Below are 17,220 nucleotides of genomic sequence, written 5' to 3' on the forward strand. Positions count from 1 at the left end.
AGTCCTGTCCTGTCTGATTTCAATGCTGCAAAAGGGGCAGCTTTGTCAAAATTGAGAGAGGCATGGAGGAGCTCAGCTATGATTAGAGAAACTGAATTTATTCTCTTGAGAAGAGGAGATTAAGGGGGGATATGATCAACATATATAAATACATCAGTGGTTCATATAGTGAACTCGGTGTACTCACCCTGAGGTCATCACAGAGGACTCCTGCTCTAGAAGAATATTCAATCTGCCATCCTACTCTACAATCAGTTTAGATCTAGGAGTGCAGACTAAGCGTCTGTTCATAGATGCGCCTTTAAGTGACACTAAAGCTGTTTTTTTTAAATAACAAACATGACATACTTACCTGCTCTGTGCAGTGGTTTTGCACAGAGCAGCAAAGAGCCTTTTCTTTTCAGGTCCCTGCCGGTGCTCCTGGCTCCTCCCCCTCGAGCAGTGCCTCCAGGGAAAGCCATCTGCCCTGGAGGCACCACTATGTGCTTGTTCCCGAGCTGCTGTTCTATCCATCCATAAGACACATACAGCCATAGCTCGGCCTCTCAAACTACTCTCTCCTTATTGGCTCACTAGCTGTGATTGACAGCAGTGGGAGCCAATGGGCTTCAGTTGCTGTCTCAGTCAATGAGGAGAAAGTGTCACCAGACAGCAGAGGCTGCCCAGAACATCGCTGGATCAAAGGGTGCTCATGTAAGGATTGGGGGGGGGGGGGGGGGGCGTTGAACATAAAGTTTTTAACCTTCATGCATGAATACATGAAGGTAAAAAACCTTGAGCCTTTATAACAACTCTATGTTGCACAGAATCGCTTGACATTGGAAATCACATTGTTTTCTATGGTGCCTGTCTGTTCACAGGCAACTCAGCATGGCACAATTCTAAAAAAGATTTCTGTACTACTCTGGTGTGATTCCAGCACAATTTTGGCCCCATAGAATATGCAAACCACTTAAAAGTAGCATCAAAGTAGCATCCAAGTTGCACTACATAATCACAGTGGAAGTCAGATCAAAATTGCATAGCAGCAGTGTGAACCTAGCCTAAGTGTAGATAAACAAATACAGGATACAATACTCCATACACCAACATATATGCACACGCTGTACAAATAAAACAAACTGGAGAACAGGGCAAAAATATGCATCATGTTATTATATATTTATTGCTGACAGATTATTTTTCCCAAATATCTTCCAGTTTTGGTCTCATTACTTTAAATGATTTTGTTCCAGTCGTGAGGCTTCTCTAGGTGCTGTTTTGCAATCTTGTACTGTTGGTGCACTCATGAAAGTCTTTTGTTGCAGTGTTTGTCCCCATTGGAGAGATATACCTACAAAAAGTGAGAGTAAAATCTCCTCAATTGGGAGACCGCAACACAGACTGCAGTAAAAAACTGACAGTTGTTGTGTATCTTCCCGACTCTCCAAAATGTCAATAAAGTAATGCCAGTTTTAACCACTTCCTGTATAGCCACTGTACATATACGGCTGGGTGGGATAAGCAGCAGTCTGGGAGGACATACACTTCAGGGGTGCACAGAGGCACAATCTATGATTGCTGTGTCCACTGGACACAACAGATCACAGATCGAAGTACAGGGCTGCTGTGATTGGCCCTGGTACCATGTGATCACTGTGACCAATCACATTACACACAAACAACAGCTGTCATTCATGTTGCCATTGTTTACTACTGTGATCTCTGTGATTGCGCATTTAACAGGCAATGAGAAGCCACCGTGTCACCTCTTCATCCACTGTTTTTTGTTTATTTTTTTTATAATCAAACTTTATTAAAGTTTTAAGGTGATATAAAAGGGCAGAAAGAAAACATCTAAAACGTGCACAAAGTACATACAATGTACAGCAGTGTACACAAATACAATATGTTAGAAACAAAATAAACAAGGTCCAGATGTAAAATGATTATCAGGAGGTAGGCGGGACCACACCCACACCAAAGCCTGAAGGCCAAATCAAGCGTATGTGGATTGAGGAAGTCAGATAAGAATACAACAAAATACAACAATTAGTGTCAACACATTTGGACAGACCATATAAAGCATGTGCATTGTAAAATATACTATTGTTCAAATAAATAAACAAAAAGAGCATTATAAAAGGAAAAAAAAAAGCAAAAGAAAGGAACTACCTATCAAATACCCGAGTAGGGAGATACAGGGGTTAAGCAATGATACTGATCCATTTGGATATAAGTCAAAGAGCTGCTATACATTATGAGGGGAAATAGTCATATGAGATCTTGGCAGAGTATTACATCCAACCCATCCCTAAATTTCTCTTGTTGGTTTTTAACCGTATGCACCCTTTTTCCAGTCTGAAAATGTGAGGCAGGTGGTTTGTTTCCAGAATCTAGGAAATAATTATTTTGCCGCATTCAGCAGATGGGGTATAACACTCTTTTTATAGGACTTCATAGAGGAGGGGAACCCATGGAAAAGGAATTGAAAGGAGGAGCTATTGGTTTAAGAGTCGTTTTCTTAATCCGAGGGGTGATGGCATCCCAGAAAGTTCTAATCTTGGGACAGGACCACCAGAGGTGTAGAAGAATAGGTTTTGCACCACCTGGTGAAAAATATGTAAGATGATTCCTGGATATTGGAACTAATGAAGGAGGTATGTGTCAATTTAATGATCCTCTGAATCTGGGGGGGTTGGGGGGGGGTATTTGGGTAAATTCCAATTCAAGTTCCTTCTCTCATTCCCTTATACAGTACGGAACAGACACAGAATGGATGCTTAAAATGAATTTGTACATTTGAGACAGCAAGTGCCTTGAATCCAGAAGTTGTTTACATGGGGATTAAAACAGCGCACACATATTTTGGGGTCATGCCTTAGGCTCCAGCTTAGTTAGGAAGTCTGTCAGTTGGTGGTACATCCAGTCCATGAGTGGAAATGCCCCATAGGAAGACAGTCTGACGTAAAGGGGTAATGGGTTACCCTAGAGGGCAAATTTCACCCAGGAAGTATGTCTGCCTGCACCCCAGGAACAAAAGAACCAAAGATCCTCTCCAAGTAGGAACCAGAGATACCCTCCTAAAGGTGCTAATTGGGACGTCTTGGGAGCATACTGACCATTCAGTCTATCCCAAACTGTCAATGTGGCCTGAGTAAGGGGGGACATCCAATCTGAGAGTCCTCCAATAACAGTCCGAATCCATGGAGAGCCTGCCAAATTCCTGCCCGCTATCTATTTCTCTAATGACTCGTAAATCCATAAATTAGTTGAGGTATCATGACACCAGTATAGGATGCGTACGAGAGCCATGGCCTTATAATAAAGAGCTATGTATGGGACTTGTAGGATATCATATGCCAGTCTGGGATGCTTGTCATGCCAAAAAAGGGTAAAAAATTCTCTACACAAACGTTTAAAGAAATATATGGGAAATGGGAAATATGTACTGCATGTAAGATGTACATGATCCTTGGAAGGATCATCATTTTGAGGACATTTGCTCTCCCAAACCAAGTCAAAGGATGGACCCTCCAAAGCTGCAAGTCCTGCAACACTCCAGTCAACAAAGTACTGTAATTAAGGTCATAAAGGAATTTCGGGTCAGGAGAGATGAGTGCCAATGTGGGGGGGACATGGATTGGTAGAAGCTCAGACTTATTATACCGGTAATTTATTCTGAAATTCGACAATAGGTTAAACCTGTGTAGTTCTGTCATAAGGACTGGGAAAGAAATGTGGAGTTTTGAAAGGTAAAAGAGGAGATCATTAGCGTAAGCCGATAATTTATGTTCTGTGGAACCAATACAGATCCCGTTACATCTGCATGACTCCGGACTATCCTCAAGAAGGGGTCTAAGACTAGGGCAAACAGTAAGGGAGATGATGGGAAACCTTGACTAGTCCCTTTGTGGCTATCAAAGTGGTCAGATAACATGCCATTAACCTTTACACAGGCCTTAGGGTCTCGACACAGGTCTAAAATACAGCCCAGCATCCGTTCCACAAGGCCCAATACTCAAAATAATTCCGCCATATAGGCCCAATTCATCCTATCGAGGCATTCTCAGTGGTCACTGTTCGCATCACACAAGGCATGCGAGTAGGACTGTGTTGGGCCCAGTGGAGAATATGTAAACCGCAAATAGTATTGTCCCTGGCCTCACAGCCCACCATGAAACCAGTCTGATCTGCTTGGACTAAAGCAGCAACATAGTCCTGAAGGCAAAACGCCAAAATCTTGGCCAACAATTTAGTCTCAGAATTCAGTAAGGAAATGGCCCCATAATTGGAACATTACTGAGGGTCATTGCCTGACTTTGGTAGAACCGTTTTGTGACCTAGGAGAGCCTTTTGAGGCAGTGGGTTATTGGTGGTAATGGAAAGTAACAACAAAGCGGGGCAGCAAGGATGGCATAGAATTTCTTATAGCATTGGTTAGTAAAGCCATCCAGCCCCGGGCTCTTGGCCAATGGGAGGTCAGCAACTGCGGTCCTTAATTCATCAGTGGTGATTAGAAGTTCCAGTTCCTCATCTTTAGCACCTATTTTAATCCCTGGTACCCACATAAGCACCCCTATTTACTTGAATGGATTGCGATTGGTGGGCTTACAGGGGGTAAAGTTCCTGCCAAAGCTGCAAAGCATAGCATTGGAGCTGCAGCATGTGTAAACCTCAGGCCACAACCTCTGCAGATAAAGGGGGTAGCTGTCGAGGGGTGGAAAAAACGCTGCTAAACTACATGATTTTACCACACCCCAACTTCATGTGTAAATGAGCCCTAATGATCCCAGCAGTCACAGTTCTTTAATCACCACACCAGCCACAGTGTTGCCAGGCCAGTGTACCTATAATCAGTGTTTCTAATTGCCACCACACCAGATCAGTGCAGCAAGTTAGTTTTCCTGATCCCTGCCATACCAGTCCCAGTGACATCAGACAAGTGTATTACAACAACAATGTTCCTTATCACTCCCAGACCAGTCCTAGATCACCCGTGTAATCCAGCAGAGGTGTCCTTAATTGTTGCCACACTAGTCCCAGTTTCACCAGGCCAGCGTACGCCAGTAGCTGTGTTCCTGATTGCTGCCACACTAGTCCCAGTGTCACCAGACCAGTGTAAGCCAGCAATGATGTTTCTGATCACTGCTACACAAGTCCCACTGTCACCAGACCATTACAGTCAGCAACAGTGTTCCTAATAACTGGCACACCACTGCAGTGTTACCTCTACATGTCACCTGTACTAACCCTGGCTTTTTTCTTGACCACATTTCTGCTTGCGGCCTGGACCAATCCTTTGCTTGTTTGCTGACCACGTCTCTGATTGCCACTCGGACTGACCCATCTGCATGTTTTATGACTATGTTCCTGCGAGACACCAGTCCCAGCCAACCCCTGCACACAGCTGCACTCCTGGATCCACAGGAACTCTTCCTTTCTTCAGCCTCTTGTACTTCCTGGCCAATGAACATGGCATTCTGTAGGGAAGCCACATACCAGTGAGCTACGCTTGTTTGGCGTATAGGAACTGGGACTGCTGTAGATGACACTACAGTTCGCTATATTCCCTGACCACTCGTACAGAGGCGACCATTACAGTACATTGGTTTGACACAATTGGTTGATTTATGTAATAAACAAGATACAATGTCTGTTACATAATCAGTCCAGACACCAAAAAGCCTCACACATGTGCTATCGCCATAGTCAGAGGAGTAGTAGAATGGGTATTGTACTGTATGTTGTAATTCTTAGTATGCCCATGCTGTGAGTGAGAAATTAAATTGACAAGTTTGAGTGAAAAAAAATTAATTTTCTTTCCACATTTTCCAAAAAGCTGCTGGCAAAAAATTAAGTCTTCAAAAGACTCATACTGCCTCCTAGAAAATATCCTAGGGTGTTTGCTTTCCAAAATGTGGACATTTTGTGGGTGTTTCCAACGTCCTGGTTATCCAGGGCCTCCAAAAATATGATAGTTAGCCAGGCAATAAAATGTGATTTAGGTAATTAGATGTGTAATTTATGCCCCTGGAATGCCTGAAAGTGCACTATATTTCGGTCCTCTCTGTGGCTGAACTGTGAAAAAGTATCATGCATGTGGTAGTACCATACTCAGGAGGAATAGCAGAATGTGTTTTGGGGTGTAATTCGAAGTTTGCCTATGATGTGTGTTAGAAATACAGTATCTTATTACTTGACATTTTTTTGTATGCCCCAAAAAGTGAAGTCTCACTATGCCTTTCAGAAAATACATTGGAGTGTTTGCTTTCCAAAATCGTGTCATTTTATAGGTGTTTCCACTGTGCTGGAGCTCCAGGGCCTTTGGTGCTAGTCAGGAAATTAGATGTGTAATTTATGCCACTGGAACACGTGAAGGTGCTCCTTGCATTTTGGGCCCCTCTATGCATCTAAGCTGTGAAAAGGTTTCACACATTTTTTAACCCCATACTTGGGAGGCATACCAGAATGTGTTTTGGGGTGTAATTGTAAGTATGCCTATGCTGTGCATGAGAAATAACTGGCTAAAAATGACAACTTAGTAGAAACAAAAAATCTAATTTCTTCATTTTCCAAAAAATCGTGACAAAAAAATTACAACTTTGAAAAACTCAAAAATGCCTCATACTAAATACCTTGGACGGTCTACTTTCCAAAAAGTGGTAATTTGGGGGGTCTTTGTACTGTCCTGCCATTTTAGGGTCTCAAGTAATGAGACAGTCAGTACATTAGGACTGATTATTTTTAAGATATATATACCATAAATTTGTAGCTTCCATAACTTTCACACAGAGTAAATAGTATACACCGATTTGGGTTATTTTTACCAAAGAAATGAAGCAGAATGCATATGGACCTAAATTTATGAAGAAAGATTATTTATTTGCAAAATGTTATAACAGACACTGGGAAAAATGTTTTTTTTCCCACCAAAAGTATGTCTCCGTGCAACATAAATAACCGCAACATCCAGCATTTTACTCTCCAGAGCCTCTGATTTCAGAAAATATAAATGTTTTGGGGGAAATTTTCTAGCAAAAAATGCAGATTTTTACATACTTGTGAAAATCAACCCCAATAAAAACAAAGTACTTCGGCATCCAAAAATGATTAAGGATTATAACATAGCAGAAAGATGTATGCTATGATTATGTCGCATGTCAGAATATTCTCATGGATGTTGTAGAGATTCATGCACCTTTCTATTTTTACATCAATGCATTTTGTTTACTGCAATCTACAGTGATTCTACAATGTTCTCTACAGTTTTTATTTTAAAATCTATAAAATGGATTAGGCAAAAAAAACAAAACAAAAAAACAATGAACTGACAGCTAAAATAGTCCAAATATATTAAATAACAGAAAAAGACTCAAATGTATATACAATTCTGAATCGATGTCAAAATTGTAGTATTTCATCAATTTATCCCACGAGACAGTAGTGTGTCTGTAGCTATAAAAATCCTCTGTACGGCTGTCAAGTAATCCTTCATACAGCATGTTATCAAGAGCACTGGAAGAAAAAGTGTCATATTTCAGTGCCCTACGATATGAAGTATATCAAGGTTTCACAGGCCACAAAAAGTATGCAAGCTGCTAGTAATTCCATATATAGTGGCAAAAATAATTATTTGATCCCCTGCAGATCTTGTAAGTTTGCCCACTGACAAAGAAATTAAGGGTCTATCATTTTTATCATCGGTGTATTTTAAATGATAGAGACATCAATATCAACCAAAAATCCAGAAAAAACACATGATACAAATATTATAAACGAAGTTACAGTTCAGTAAGTAAAATAATTAATTGATCCTCTACCAACCAACAATAATTCTGGCTCCCAGACTGGTTATGTGCTCATGTAGTACACAGATTTGCTAATTTAAGAAGGTGCTCCTAACAACTTGTTATGTGTATAAAAGACACCTGTCCACAGAATCACTTTTGTCCATTCAAGCCTCACCATCATGGGCAAGAGCAAAGAGCTGTCAAAGGACATCAGGGACAAGACTGTAGACCTGCACAAGGCTGGAATGGGCTACAACACCATCGGGCAATAAGCTTGGTGAGAAGGAGACAACTGTTGGAGTGATTATTCACAAACTGAAGAAATACAAAATAACCAATCCTCCTCGGTCTGGATCCTGCTCCATGCAGGATTTTGCATCATGGAGTAAGGATGATCATGAGAAAAGTGAGGGATCAGCCCTGAAGTACACAGGAGGAGCTTGTGAATGGTCTCAAGGCAGTTGGGATCACAGTCACCAAACAAACCATTGGTAACACAATACACCACAATGGACTGAAATCCTGCAGCGCCCGCAAAGTCCCCCTCATCAAGAAGACACATGTACAGGTCCGTCTGAAGTTTACCAGTGAACATCTAAATTATTCAAAGAAGGATTGTGAGAAAGTGCTGTTGTCAAATGAGACCAAAATTAAGCTCTTTGGCATTAACTCGACTCGTCATGTTTTGGAGGAAGAAAAGTGCTAACCCTAAGAACACCATTCCTGCAGTCAAGCACTAAGGTGGAAACATTATGCTTTGGGGCTGTTTCTATGCTAAAGGTACAGGCCGACTTTGCAGGGGCCAATGAACGGGGCCATGTATTGTAAAATCTTGGATGAGCTTTCTTCCCTCAGCCAGAACACTGAAGATGGGTTGTGGATGGGTCTTCCAGCATGACTGCTAAGCGCCGGTTTCCAGCGTTCTTTATTTCTTAGCAGCCAGCGTCCTTAACAACTAGCGAATAGCTAGTTGTTAATGAGCAAAGCTGCAAGCCGGCTAGCACATCCGTAACAACGGAGGACTCATGAGCGGTCAGAGGGGTTCCCAGCTGACAGCTGAATGTAAACAAAATAACTGCTGGCAATTGAAACTTGAGGAAAAAAAACTGCGTAAGGGTTCTCCTTCCTCAATCCATAGCAAGACTTTAAGTCTGGTATGGATTTTAAGGGAACCCCATGACAAAATTTTAAAAGAGGCATGCCCCCCCAAAACAAAATCTTTACCAGACCCTGATCGGGGCTACACACTTGTTGATGGGAACAAGGGCTTCTTCCCCACAACCTCCTTGGGTGGTGGTCTGCGGGGGAAGGGGCTTATTGGCCCCCAAATCCGACCGCCATGTGATTGAGTATGGGGTACAATATGGGGTTCCCCTCAAAATCCATACCAGACCTGAGGATCTGGTATGGATTCTGGGGGGGTCCCACGCTATTTAAAAAAATAAAAATGTTTGGTGTGGGGTTCCCTTTAAAACCCATACCAGTCCCGAAGGGCCTGGTATGGATTAGGAGGGGGGACCCACACGTTTTTTTTTTCTTTTTTAATGCAGCTGACTGCAGCCCTCCTTTGGTAATCCTCCAGACCCTGGACTTTATGATTCCCAGTTCTACCCCCCAGCTCCTTCTCAGCAGCAGCACAAGGTAACGGGATGCCCTGTGATGTAAGGAAGGGTGGGGGACTCGATTTCAGATGGTGGGGGGCTCTTGACGTCAGATGTAAGGAGGTGGAGTGCTGTGGACATCTGTTAATAATTATTATGAGGATAATAAAATTCTATGCCAGTTGAAAAGAAAAACCACACACAGCTGGTATCATTCACAAGAACCTTTATCGGAGACTGCTCAGAAAGAACACCATGGCACAACCATGTTCTGTCTGAGAAGTTTCCAATAAATTTCTTGTGGTGATACCAGCAATGTGCAACTCTCCTTTTCAGACTTACATTATCTGCTATAGGTGTGGGCTCCATGTCAGTCTGCACCTGTCCTTCACAGCTTAAGTCTTAAGTTAATACTAAAATCATTAATAATAAAATGCAGAGGCAGTTATTTAATATGATAAAGAGTGGACACATTTATATAGTCTTATAGATACAACCGGCCCTTTGAGGGCAACCAGAATACTGATGCAGCCCACGATGAAATTGAATTTGACATCCCTGCTCTAGGGTGTCTGCTTTCAGAAAATATATAATATTTTGGGGGTTTTATGCAATCTTCAGGCCTAAAATGATTTATTAAACCTCTTTTATTTTTATATATATATATATATATATATATATATAAATAAAACAAAAAACTACCTCTGGCAGTGAAATGATTCATGCACAACAGTATTTTGCTAGTTTTGCTAGCTGCGGCTTGTCACTGCATCACTGATTCTTCCAGGGAAACCCCTCCTAATATGTATTTTGCATGTTTATTTTTGGCAGCCAATGCTTTGAACCTCATCTACCATGTAGCTGCCCATCCCCCTATTTTGTCAAGGTCATCCTGTAATGATGCTATATCCCTGCTTAATTTGGTATCATCAGAGAACACTGAAACTGAGCTCTTAATTCCAACCTTTATATCATTAATAAACAAAATTCTTTTAGCTAAAGCTCAGGTCCTCTTTTACTTCAATGAGGAGATTGTTTTACCATCCTTTTGTCTGTCTCTATCACATACTAAGGCACCTGAGTCCTCATGCACACTGGACGTTTTTACAGTTGCTGTTTTTGGCTTTCGACAGGTTTTTTTTTTATAATCAGTAAACTCCCCAGCATGTTATCCTATGTGTCTATGCACACATAGACTGTAATCAATTATTTTTGGCAGGGACATTTTTTTGGCTGGAAAAAAACCCCAGAACTAGTGGGTTTCTAGAGGAGTTTTTTAGCTGTAAAAACGCTCTAACGCTGTGGCAAAATGTGGTAAATCATGGCAAACCAGTGTTTTTGAACTTTTTTTGACTAAAAAAACCTTTAAAAAAATGCTAAAAACCGCAAACGCGGAAAAACACAGCTAATTCAAAATCTCTGAGAAAACTCATGTTTTTAACGTGACTTTACACAGCTAATGTTACAAGCGTTATTACAACGCCCAGTGTGCATGGAGCCTAATACATGCTATCAGGGTTTATCTGACCGTCACAGCATCCTTTTGGAAGAACTCTGCTTGCCACCCTTCTGTGGATTTGCCAGATCAATTTGCAGGTGTATTCTCTCAAGGTAGAAGATCCCTTATTCCCTATCACTGTTCACTCAACCAGAGCAAAGGAGCACATCCTGGGCATTTCAGAACCAGGAATCTGTTTTTGATCTATGCAAGACAGGTACCTTGTCTTTTTTATCGGATCACCAAGAATTTGATGTTAAAGCATCAGTTGATGTTGGTTTTGGACTCAAGGTCTTACAATCACCAGTGTGCTTTTCTTTACACCAGGATTCTTAAGGGTTGCCTATGGAATATAATTTCCACCCCTCTTTTTGGGACTGCTTTTAAATGTCCCAGTTAGAAGGGTGCCCGTCCAATAAGTGCTGAGAGAAAAAAAAAAAAAGACATTTTTGTATGCAACATAAAATAATTTTCTTAGGTAGTTCATCAGGAGATACAGATCTCTCTCATCATGTTGGTTGTTTTCCCATGTTGGCCTATTTTCACAGTTATGATGTTTGCTCTGATGGGTTACCCTTCTGGTACTGCTGTTTCTTCACTGCTTTCTACTTATGAGGTTTTTTTAGTACATGCAAGCATATAGCCTCTAGATGGGCCTGTGCTTTTTGGTTTTGCCCAGTGTTCAACATTCCAGAGGTAGAAGCTAAACCAACCAGCAGAAGACATCCCCAAATGAACTGCTGGAGAAAAGGATTTTACATTAAGTGTAAAAATCCATTTTACTCTCTTTTATATACAGAGGTCTGAAAAAATTCATAGCTTGCTGCAGTTTATTACTGTTGGTGTCATTGCATTTATAAAACCAATCATAAGAAAATTTGATTGTGAGTTAAACAAACCTAATGTGTATACAACATCAGTCCAACAACCCACTCTTCATATTGATATATAAGCATGCTTCTAAATGCTATATCATTTTGCCAGGAAAACCTGAAGACGTTTCCCTCAGCTCTCCCCACTGTCAGCTATGCAAAGGACTGTCATCAGATTTGCTCAGATTAGAACTTTTCTTGCAAATGAAAAGAAAGAGACCTATTCTGTATAGAATCGATAAAGTGGGGGGGAAGGGTGCTGGACTTTGCAGAATTCTCATTTTTTTAGGTCATACATACTACCGCGCAGCATTTTAGCGCTGCTTTTGCAAACCTCTTAGTGAAGAGCAGAAAAAAAGTCTGCTATGCAAAATTATTTAAAGTGTTATTCCAGGCAAAAATGAAAAGAAAAATACATTTTTCGCAAAGTTCACATACTATATGCTCATTCATAATTACCTGGTGATTCTTATGAGTTCCATTGGGTAACAATCATAAAAAAACAAAATTAAAACCTAATGTTGCCAAACATGAAATAAACTGGCCTTTAAAAAGTACTAAGTAGAAGGGACATCTTCGGCATTCCACATTTACAAGGAATGCAAGGGAGCAATCAGGGCGGCTAAAATAGAATATGAGAAACATATTGCTACAGCAAGTAAAACAAATCTCAATTTTCTTTTTCAAATATATCAATAGTAAAAAGGTTATGAAAGAACAGACAAACCCCAATGGATGAACACAGGAAGCTGGTCACAACTGACAGGGAAAAGGCAGACATATTAAATTATTTTTTTTTTTCTCTTTAGTTTTGACAGATGAAAAAGACAGGTTTGAAAGTCTTAACAGTAATATGATGTTTCACCAAAGATACCTCTGTGGATGACTGAAAACAAAGACTAGATACATTTAATGCAAAAAAGTCACCAGGTCCAGATGGCTTACGCTTGTGAGCCTTTAGAGAACTTAGCTCAGTTATAGCCAAGCCGCTATTTCTCATTTTTAAAGACATCTTACTGACTGGAATGATCCTACCTGATTGGCGCATGGCAAATGTGGTAGCAATTTACAAAAAAAAAAAAAAAAAGAGGACCGAGATGCATACCAGGAAACTACAGACCAGTCAGCCTAACATACAGTTGCAAGAAAAAGTATGTGAACCCCTTGGGATTACGTGGAGTTTTGCATGAATTGGGGGCCTAAAATGTGCTCTGAACGTCATCTAAGTCACAACAATAGAAGAACACAGTCTGCTGAACATAATACTACACAAACATTAGATGGTGCCATGGTTTAATTGCACATAACAAGTAAACATTCACAGTGCAGGGAGGAAAAAGTATGTGAGGCCCTAGCTTAATGACTTCTCCCTGAGCTAATTGGAGCCAGGAGTGAGCCAACCTTGACTCCAATCAGTGTGATGATATTGGATGTGTTGCTGACAGCTGTCCTGCCCTTAAAAAAACACATACCTGTTTTGGGTTTACTGGTTTCAAGAAGCACTGTCTGATGTGAACCATGCCTCGCAGAAAAGAGCTCTCAGAAGAATCAAGAATTGTTGACTTGCATGAAGCTGGAAAGGGATACAAAAGTATCTCCAAAAGCCTTGATGTTCATGTGTCCACGGTAAGACAGACTGTCTACAAATGGCGAAAGTTTAGCACTGTTGCTACTCTCCCTAGGCTTGGTCGTCCTGTAAAAATGACTGTAAGAGCACAGCGCAGAATGCTGCATGAGGTAAACAAGAATCCCAGAGTGTCAGCTAAAGACCTACAGAAATCTCTGGCACATGCTAACATTTTTGTTGACACATCTACAATAAGGAAAACATTAAACAAGAATGGAGTACATGTGAGGACACCATGGAGGAAGCCATTGCTGTCCAAAAAGAATATTGCAGCACGTTTGAAGTTTGCAAAAGAGCACCTGGATGTTCCACAGCACTACTGGCAAAATACACTGTGGACAGATGAAACCAAGATTGAGTTGTTTGGGAAGAACACACAACACTATGTGTGGAGAAAAAAAGGCACAGCACACCAACATCAAAACCTCATCCCCACTGTAAAACATGGCGGAGGGAGCATCATGGTTTGGGGCTGCTTTGCTGCCTCAGGGCCTGGACGGATTGTTGTCATTGATGGGAAAATGAATTCCAGAGTTTATCAAGACATTTTGCAGGAAAACGTACGACCATCTGTCCGCCAACTGAAGCCTCGTAGAGGATGGGTGATGCAACAGGACAATGACCCAAAGCATACAAGTAAATCAACAAAACAATGGCTGCAACAGCACAGAATACGCCTGCTGGAGTGGCCCAGTCAGAGTCCTGACCTCAACCCGATTGAAATGCTGTGGCATGACCTTAAGAGAGCGATTCACACCAGACATCCCAAGAATATTGCTACACTGAAACAGTTTTGTGAAGAGGAGTGGTCCAAAATTACTCCAGATCGTTGTGTAGGTCTGATCTGCAACTACACGAAACATTTGGTTGAGGTTATTGCTGCCAAAGGAGGGTCAACCAGTTATTAAGTCCAAAGGTTCACAAACTTTTTCCTCCCTGCACGGTGAATGTTTACATGTTATGTGCAATTAAGCCATGGCAACATCTAATGTTTGTGTAGTATTATGCTCAGCAGACTGTGTTCTTCTATTGTTGTGACTTAGATGACGTTCAGAGCACATTTTATGCCCAATTCATGCAAAACTCCATGTAATCCCAAGGGGTTCACATACTTTTTCTTGCAACTGTACATAGTATGTAAGGTATTTGAGGGAAGGGAAGTTTGCCTGTGATAAAGGTAACATAAGTGACAACCAGCATAAATTTATGAAACACTGTTTCTGTCAAACCAACCTGTTATTATATATAGGGAAGGAACTGAGAAATTGGATGGTGTAAGTCCAGTGAACGTAGGTCATTTAAATTTTGCAAAAGCATTTATAAAATAAGTTCTGTTGGAGTTGATAACATTTTATGTACATGGATGGGAAAGTGGTTACGTGAACAGGTCCATGACTCCCTGATTTTCTGAATGAACTAAAGTTGTGAGTGGTGTGCCCCAGGGTTCTGTCTTGAAGCCAATGCTCTTCAATTTGTTTATTCATGATATAGAGGTTGGAATCAGGAGCTCACTTTCAAATTTTGCTGATGATACAAAATTATACAGAGAAATAACTTCGGAACAAAATATGGCATCATTACAGGAAGACATTGACATACTAGGGGGTTGGGCAGCTACATGGCAGATGAGGTTCAATGTTGAGATATGTAGAGTTATGCACTTGGGTGCCAAACATACACATGAAAACTACTCATTAGGAAGGACTCCTCTTGGGGCAGCAGTTATGGAAAAGCAGGTGCTTGTAGATCACAGACTTAGCGATAGAATGCAATGCCAAATTGCAGCCGGTAAAGCTAGTAAAATATAGTCATGCATTCAAAAGGGCATACATTCAAATCGATAATTCTTCCCCTTTAAAAAACACTGGTTCCGCCTCACCTGGAATATGCAGTTCTGTTTTGATCACCAATCCTCAGGAACGTTATTGTTGAATTAGAAAGAGTTTAGTGATGGTAAACAAAATGAATAAGAGGGGTGGAGGACCTATGAGGATATGATTACAGTGTACAAATATACCAAAGGAGACTTCAGTAACTGTATTACGGTTTACTCTAAGGGCCCATAAGATGGAGTGATGTTTTTGTTTAACCTTATAAACTATGTAACATTACTTTCAGTGCTGGGCTGACATTGTTATTCAAATGGATGATCCCCTAAGCATTGTCAGTGCCGGAAAGCTGTGCCGCATCATTATGTGTGCAAAATAATTTGGCATTGCGTATGCACTGTAATTGATTGACATTGGTTGCCCTGGAAACTGAAGTTCCATGCAGGCATACATCCAGGAATATCCAGTGAATATAAGCTGATCTAGGAAATATCTGCGGTTTACCTAGATGGACTTGTGTCCAGACTAACTATGTAACTTCTTGCAGTAGTATTATAGTGAAAACTTTGGTTTGTTTGTGTTGTGCAAAAGTTCATCTAGGTGCACCTTACTTTTAAAGATAGTTATAAATTGGGGTGGTCTCCATTTCTGTGTACATCACTTCCAGCAGTGTTGCAACAGGTGAGCAGTATAACACCCAACCACTGCACAGCTTTGGATACTGAGGATTTGCAGTCACATGACCAAGGCTAAGAGGCTAAACAAAATTGAGAGTATTTTTTACATTTGCACGATTAGAAACTGTTAAACAATACTTCAAATCACATTGGCCTTTTGGGGAAGGTGAGAATTTATAACTACTTTAACTAATGTTACAGGTATAATTTATTTATATTATTTTAAATAAAAATTACTTTTCTTTTAAATACAGTGATAATCACATACTTTTATATTTTTTTAAATAGGCATGTTGAATGTGGGCTCAGTATCAGTATTGTTTAAGGATTACAGTACACAGCACATAAATAGTGCAGTCTTGATCTATACATACCCATCTTTTTGAACTCTTTGTTAACAAGTTCCAACCAGCATGTATCCACTTCATCCAGGTCATATCTGCAGGTTGCTTGCTGTGTGGTCTGTAAGCCCCCTGGACACTCTGAATCAGGAGAAGAGTTGTTTGTTGGCTGTGAATAATAATCCTCTAGCTCTTCAAACAACCTAAGGAAAAAGAAAGCAGTTTTAAATGTTACAAGCTCCAGAAGATTACATTAAGGCAATACAACACCCTCTAAGATCTACTGACTTATGGCAGCAAGAAAATCCCATTAGTACTATTGTGTTAATGTGCATATTAATACACGTGTTGCAGCAACCCATGCTATATGTGTTTGCTTGGTTCTTTCTGAATAGCATCCCAACTTACCAACAGATGTCTGTTGCAGCACAGTGCAATACTTGCCAGCGCACTGATGTGTAAAATTAATTGGGTGTCTTAGTGCAACGCATGTTAATATGTGGAAACACGCGTGCACATGTGCAATAAAAGCATTGCTATAGTGTGCATGGGCCCTTAAACTGTTTTGACAAATTAAAATGGTTACTAAATTTACTGTGTAGAATGCATACAATGTAAAACTAGTTGCATCAATGAGCAGTGCAAAACACAATAAAACACATTAATAAATCAAACTTAGTACAGGTTGTAAGAAATTTAGTTCTGTCCAGCTGTAATTAGCACTGTATTTTTAAAACGTCTCCATCGCTACTTATATTTTTCAGTCTGCCACTTCTCCAGGATAGGCCTCATGTATGATAAAGACAAAGTACATTTGCTATGGAAACTTCATATAGAAACTTACAGTGCTGTGAAAAAGTATTTGCCCCCTTCCTGATTTTTTTTTTTGTCACGCTTAAAGAAGTACAGCCTAAGCTTGTTTGGCTGTACCTCTCCTGTGGATCACAGGACTGCACTCCTGTGACCCGTTTTCAGCCGACAGAGGCGACAGATGCAGCATCTG

General features: G+C 40.7%; 1 protein-coding gene across 2 annotated transcripts in view; it reads right to left on the reverse strand.

Moving 5' to 3' along the window:
• The window catches only part of JADE2 (jade family PHD finger 2), a 479,241-nt gene that overhangs the window by 184,519 nt on the left and 277,502 nt on the right, over positions 1-17,220 (reverse strand). For both annotated transcript variants that reach the window (XM_089669946.1, XM_089669945.1), the window contains one exon: positions 16,251-16,420. In XM_089669946.1, coding sequence (XP_089526072.1) covers positions 16,251-16,420 — 170 coding nt within the window. The remainder of the gene's footprint in view (positions 1-16,250; positions 16,421-17,220) is intronic.

The sequence above is a fragment of the Staurois parvus genome, unplaced genomic scaffold (assembly GCF_062004578.1).
Source record: "Staurois parvus isolate SC_StPar_1 unplaced genomic scaffold, SC_StPar_1.0 ptg000085l, whole genome shotgun sequence".
NCBI lineage: Eukaryota > Metazoa > Chordata > Amphibia > Anura > Ranidae > Staurois > Staurois parvus.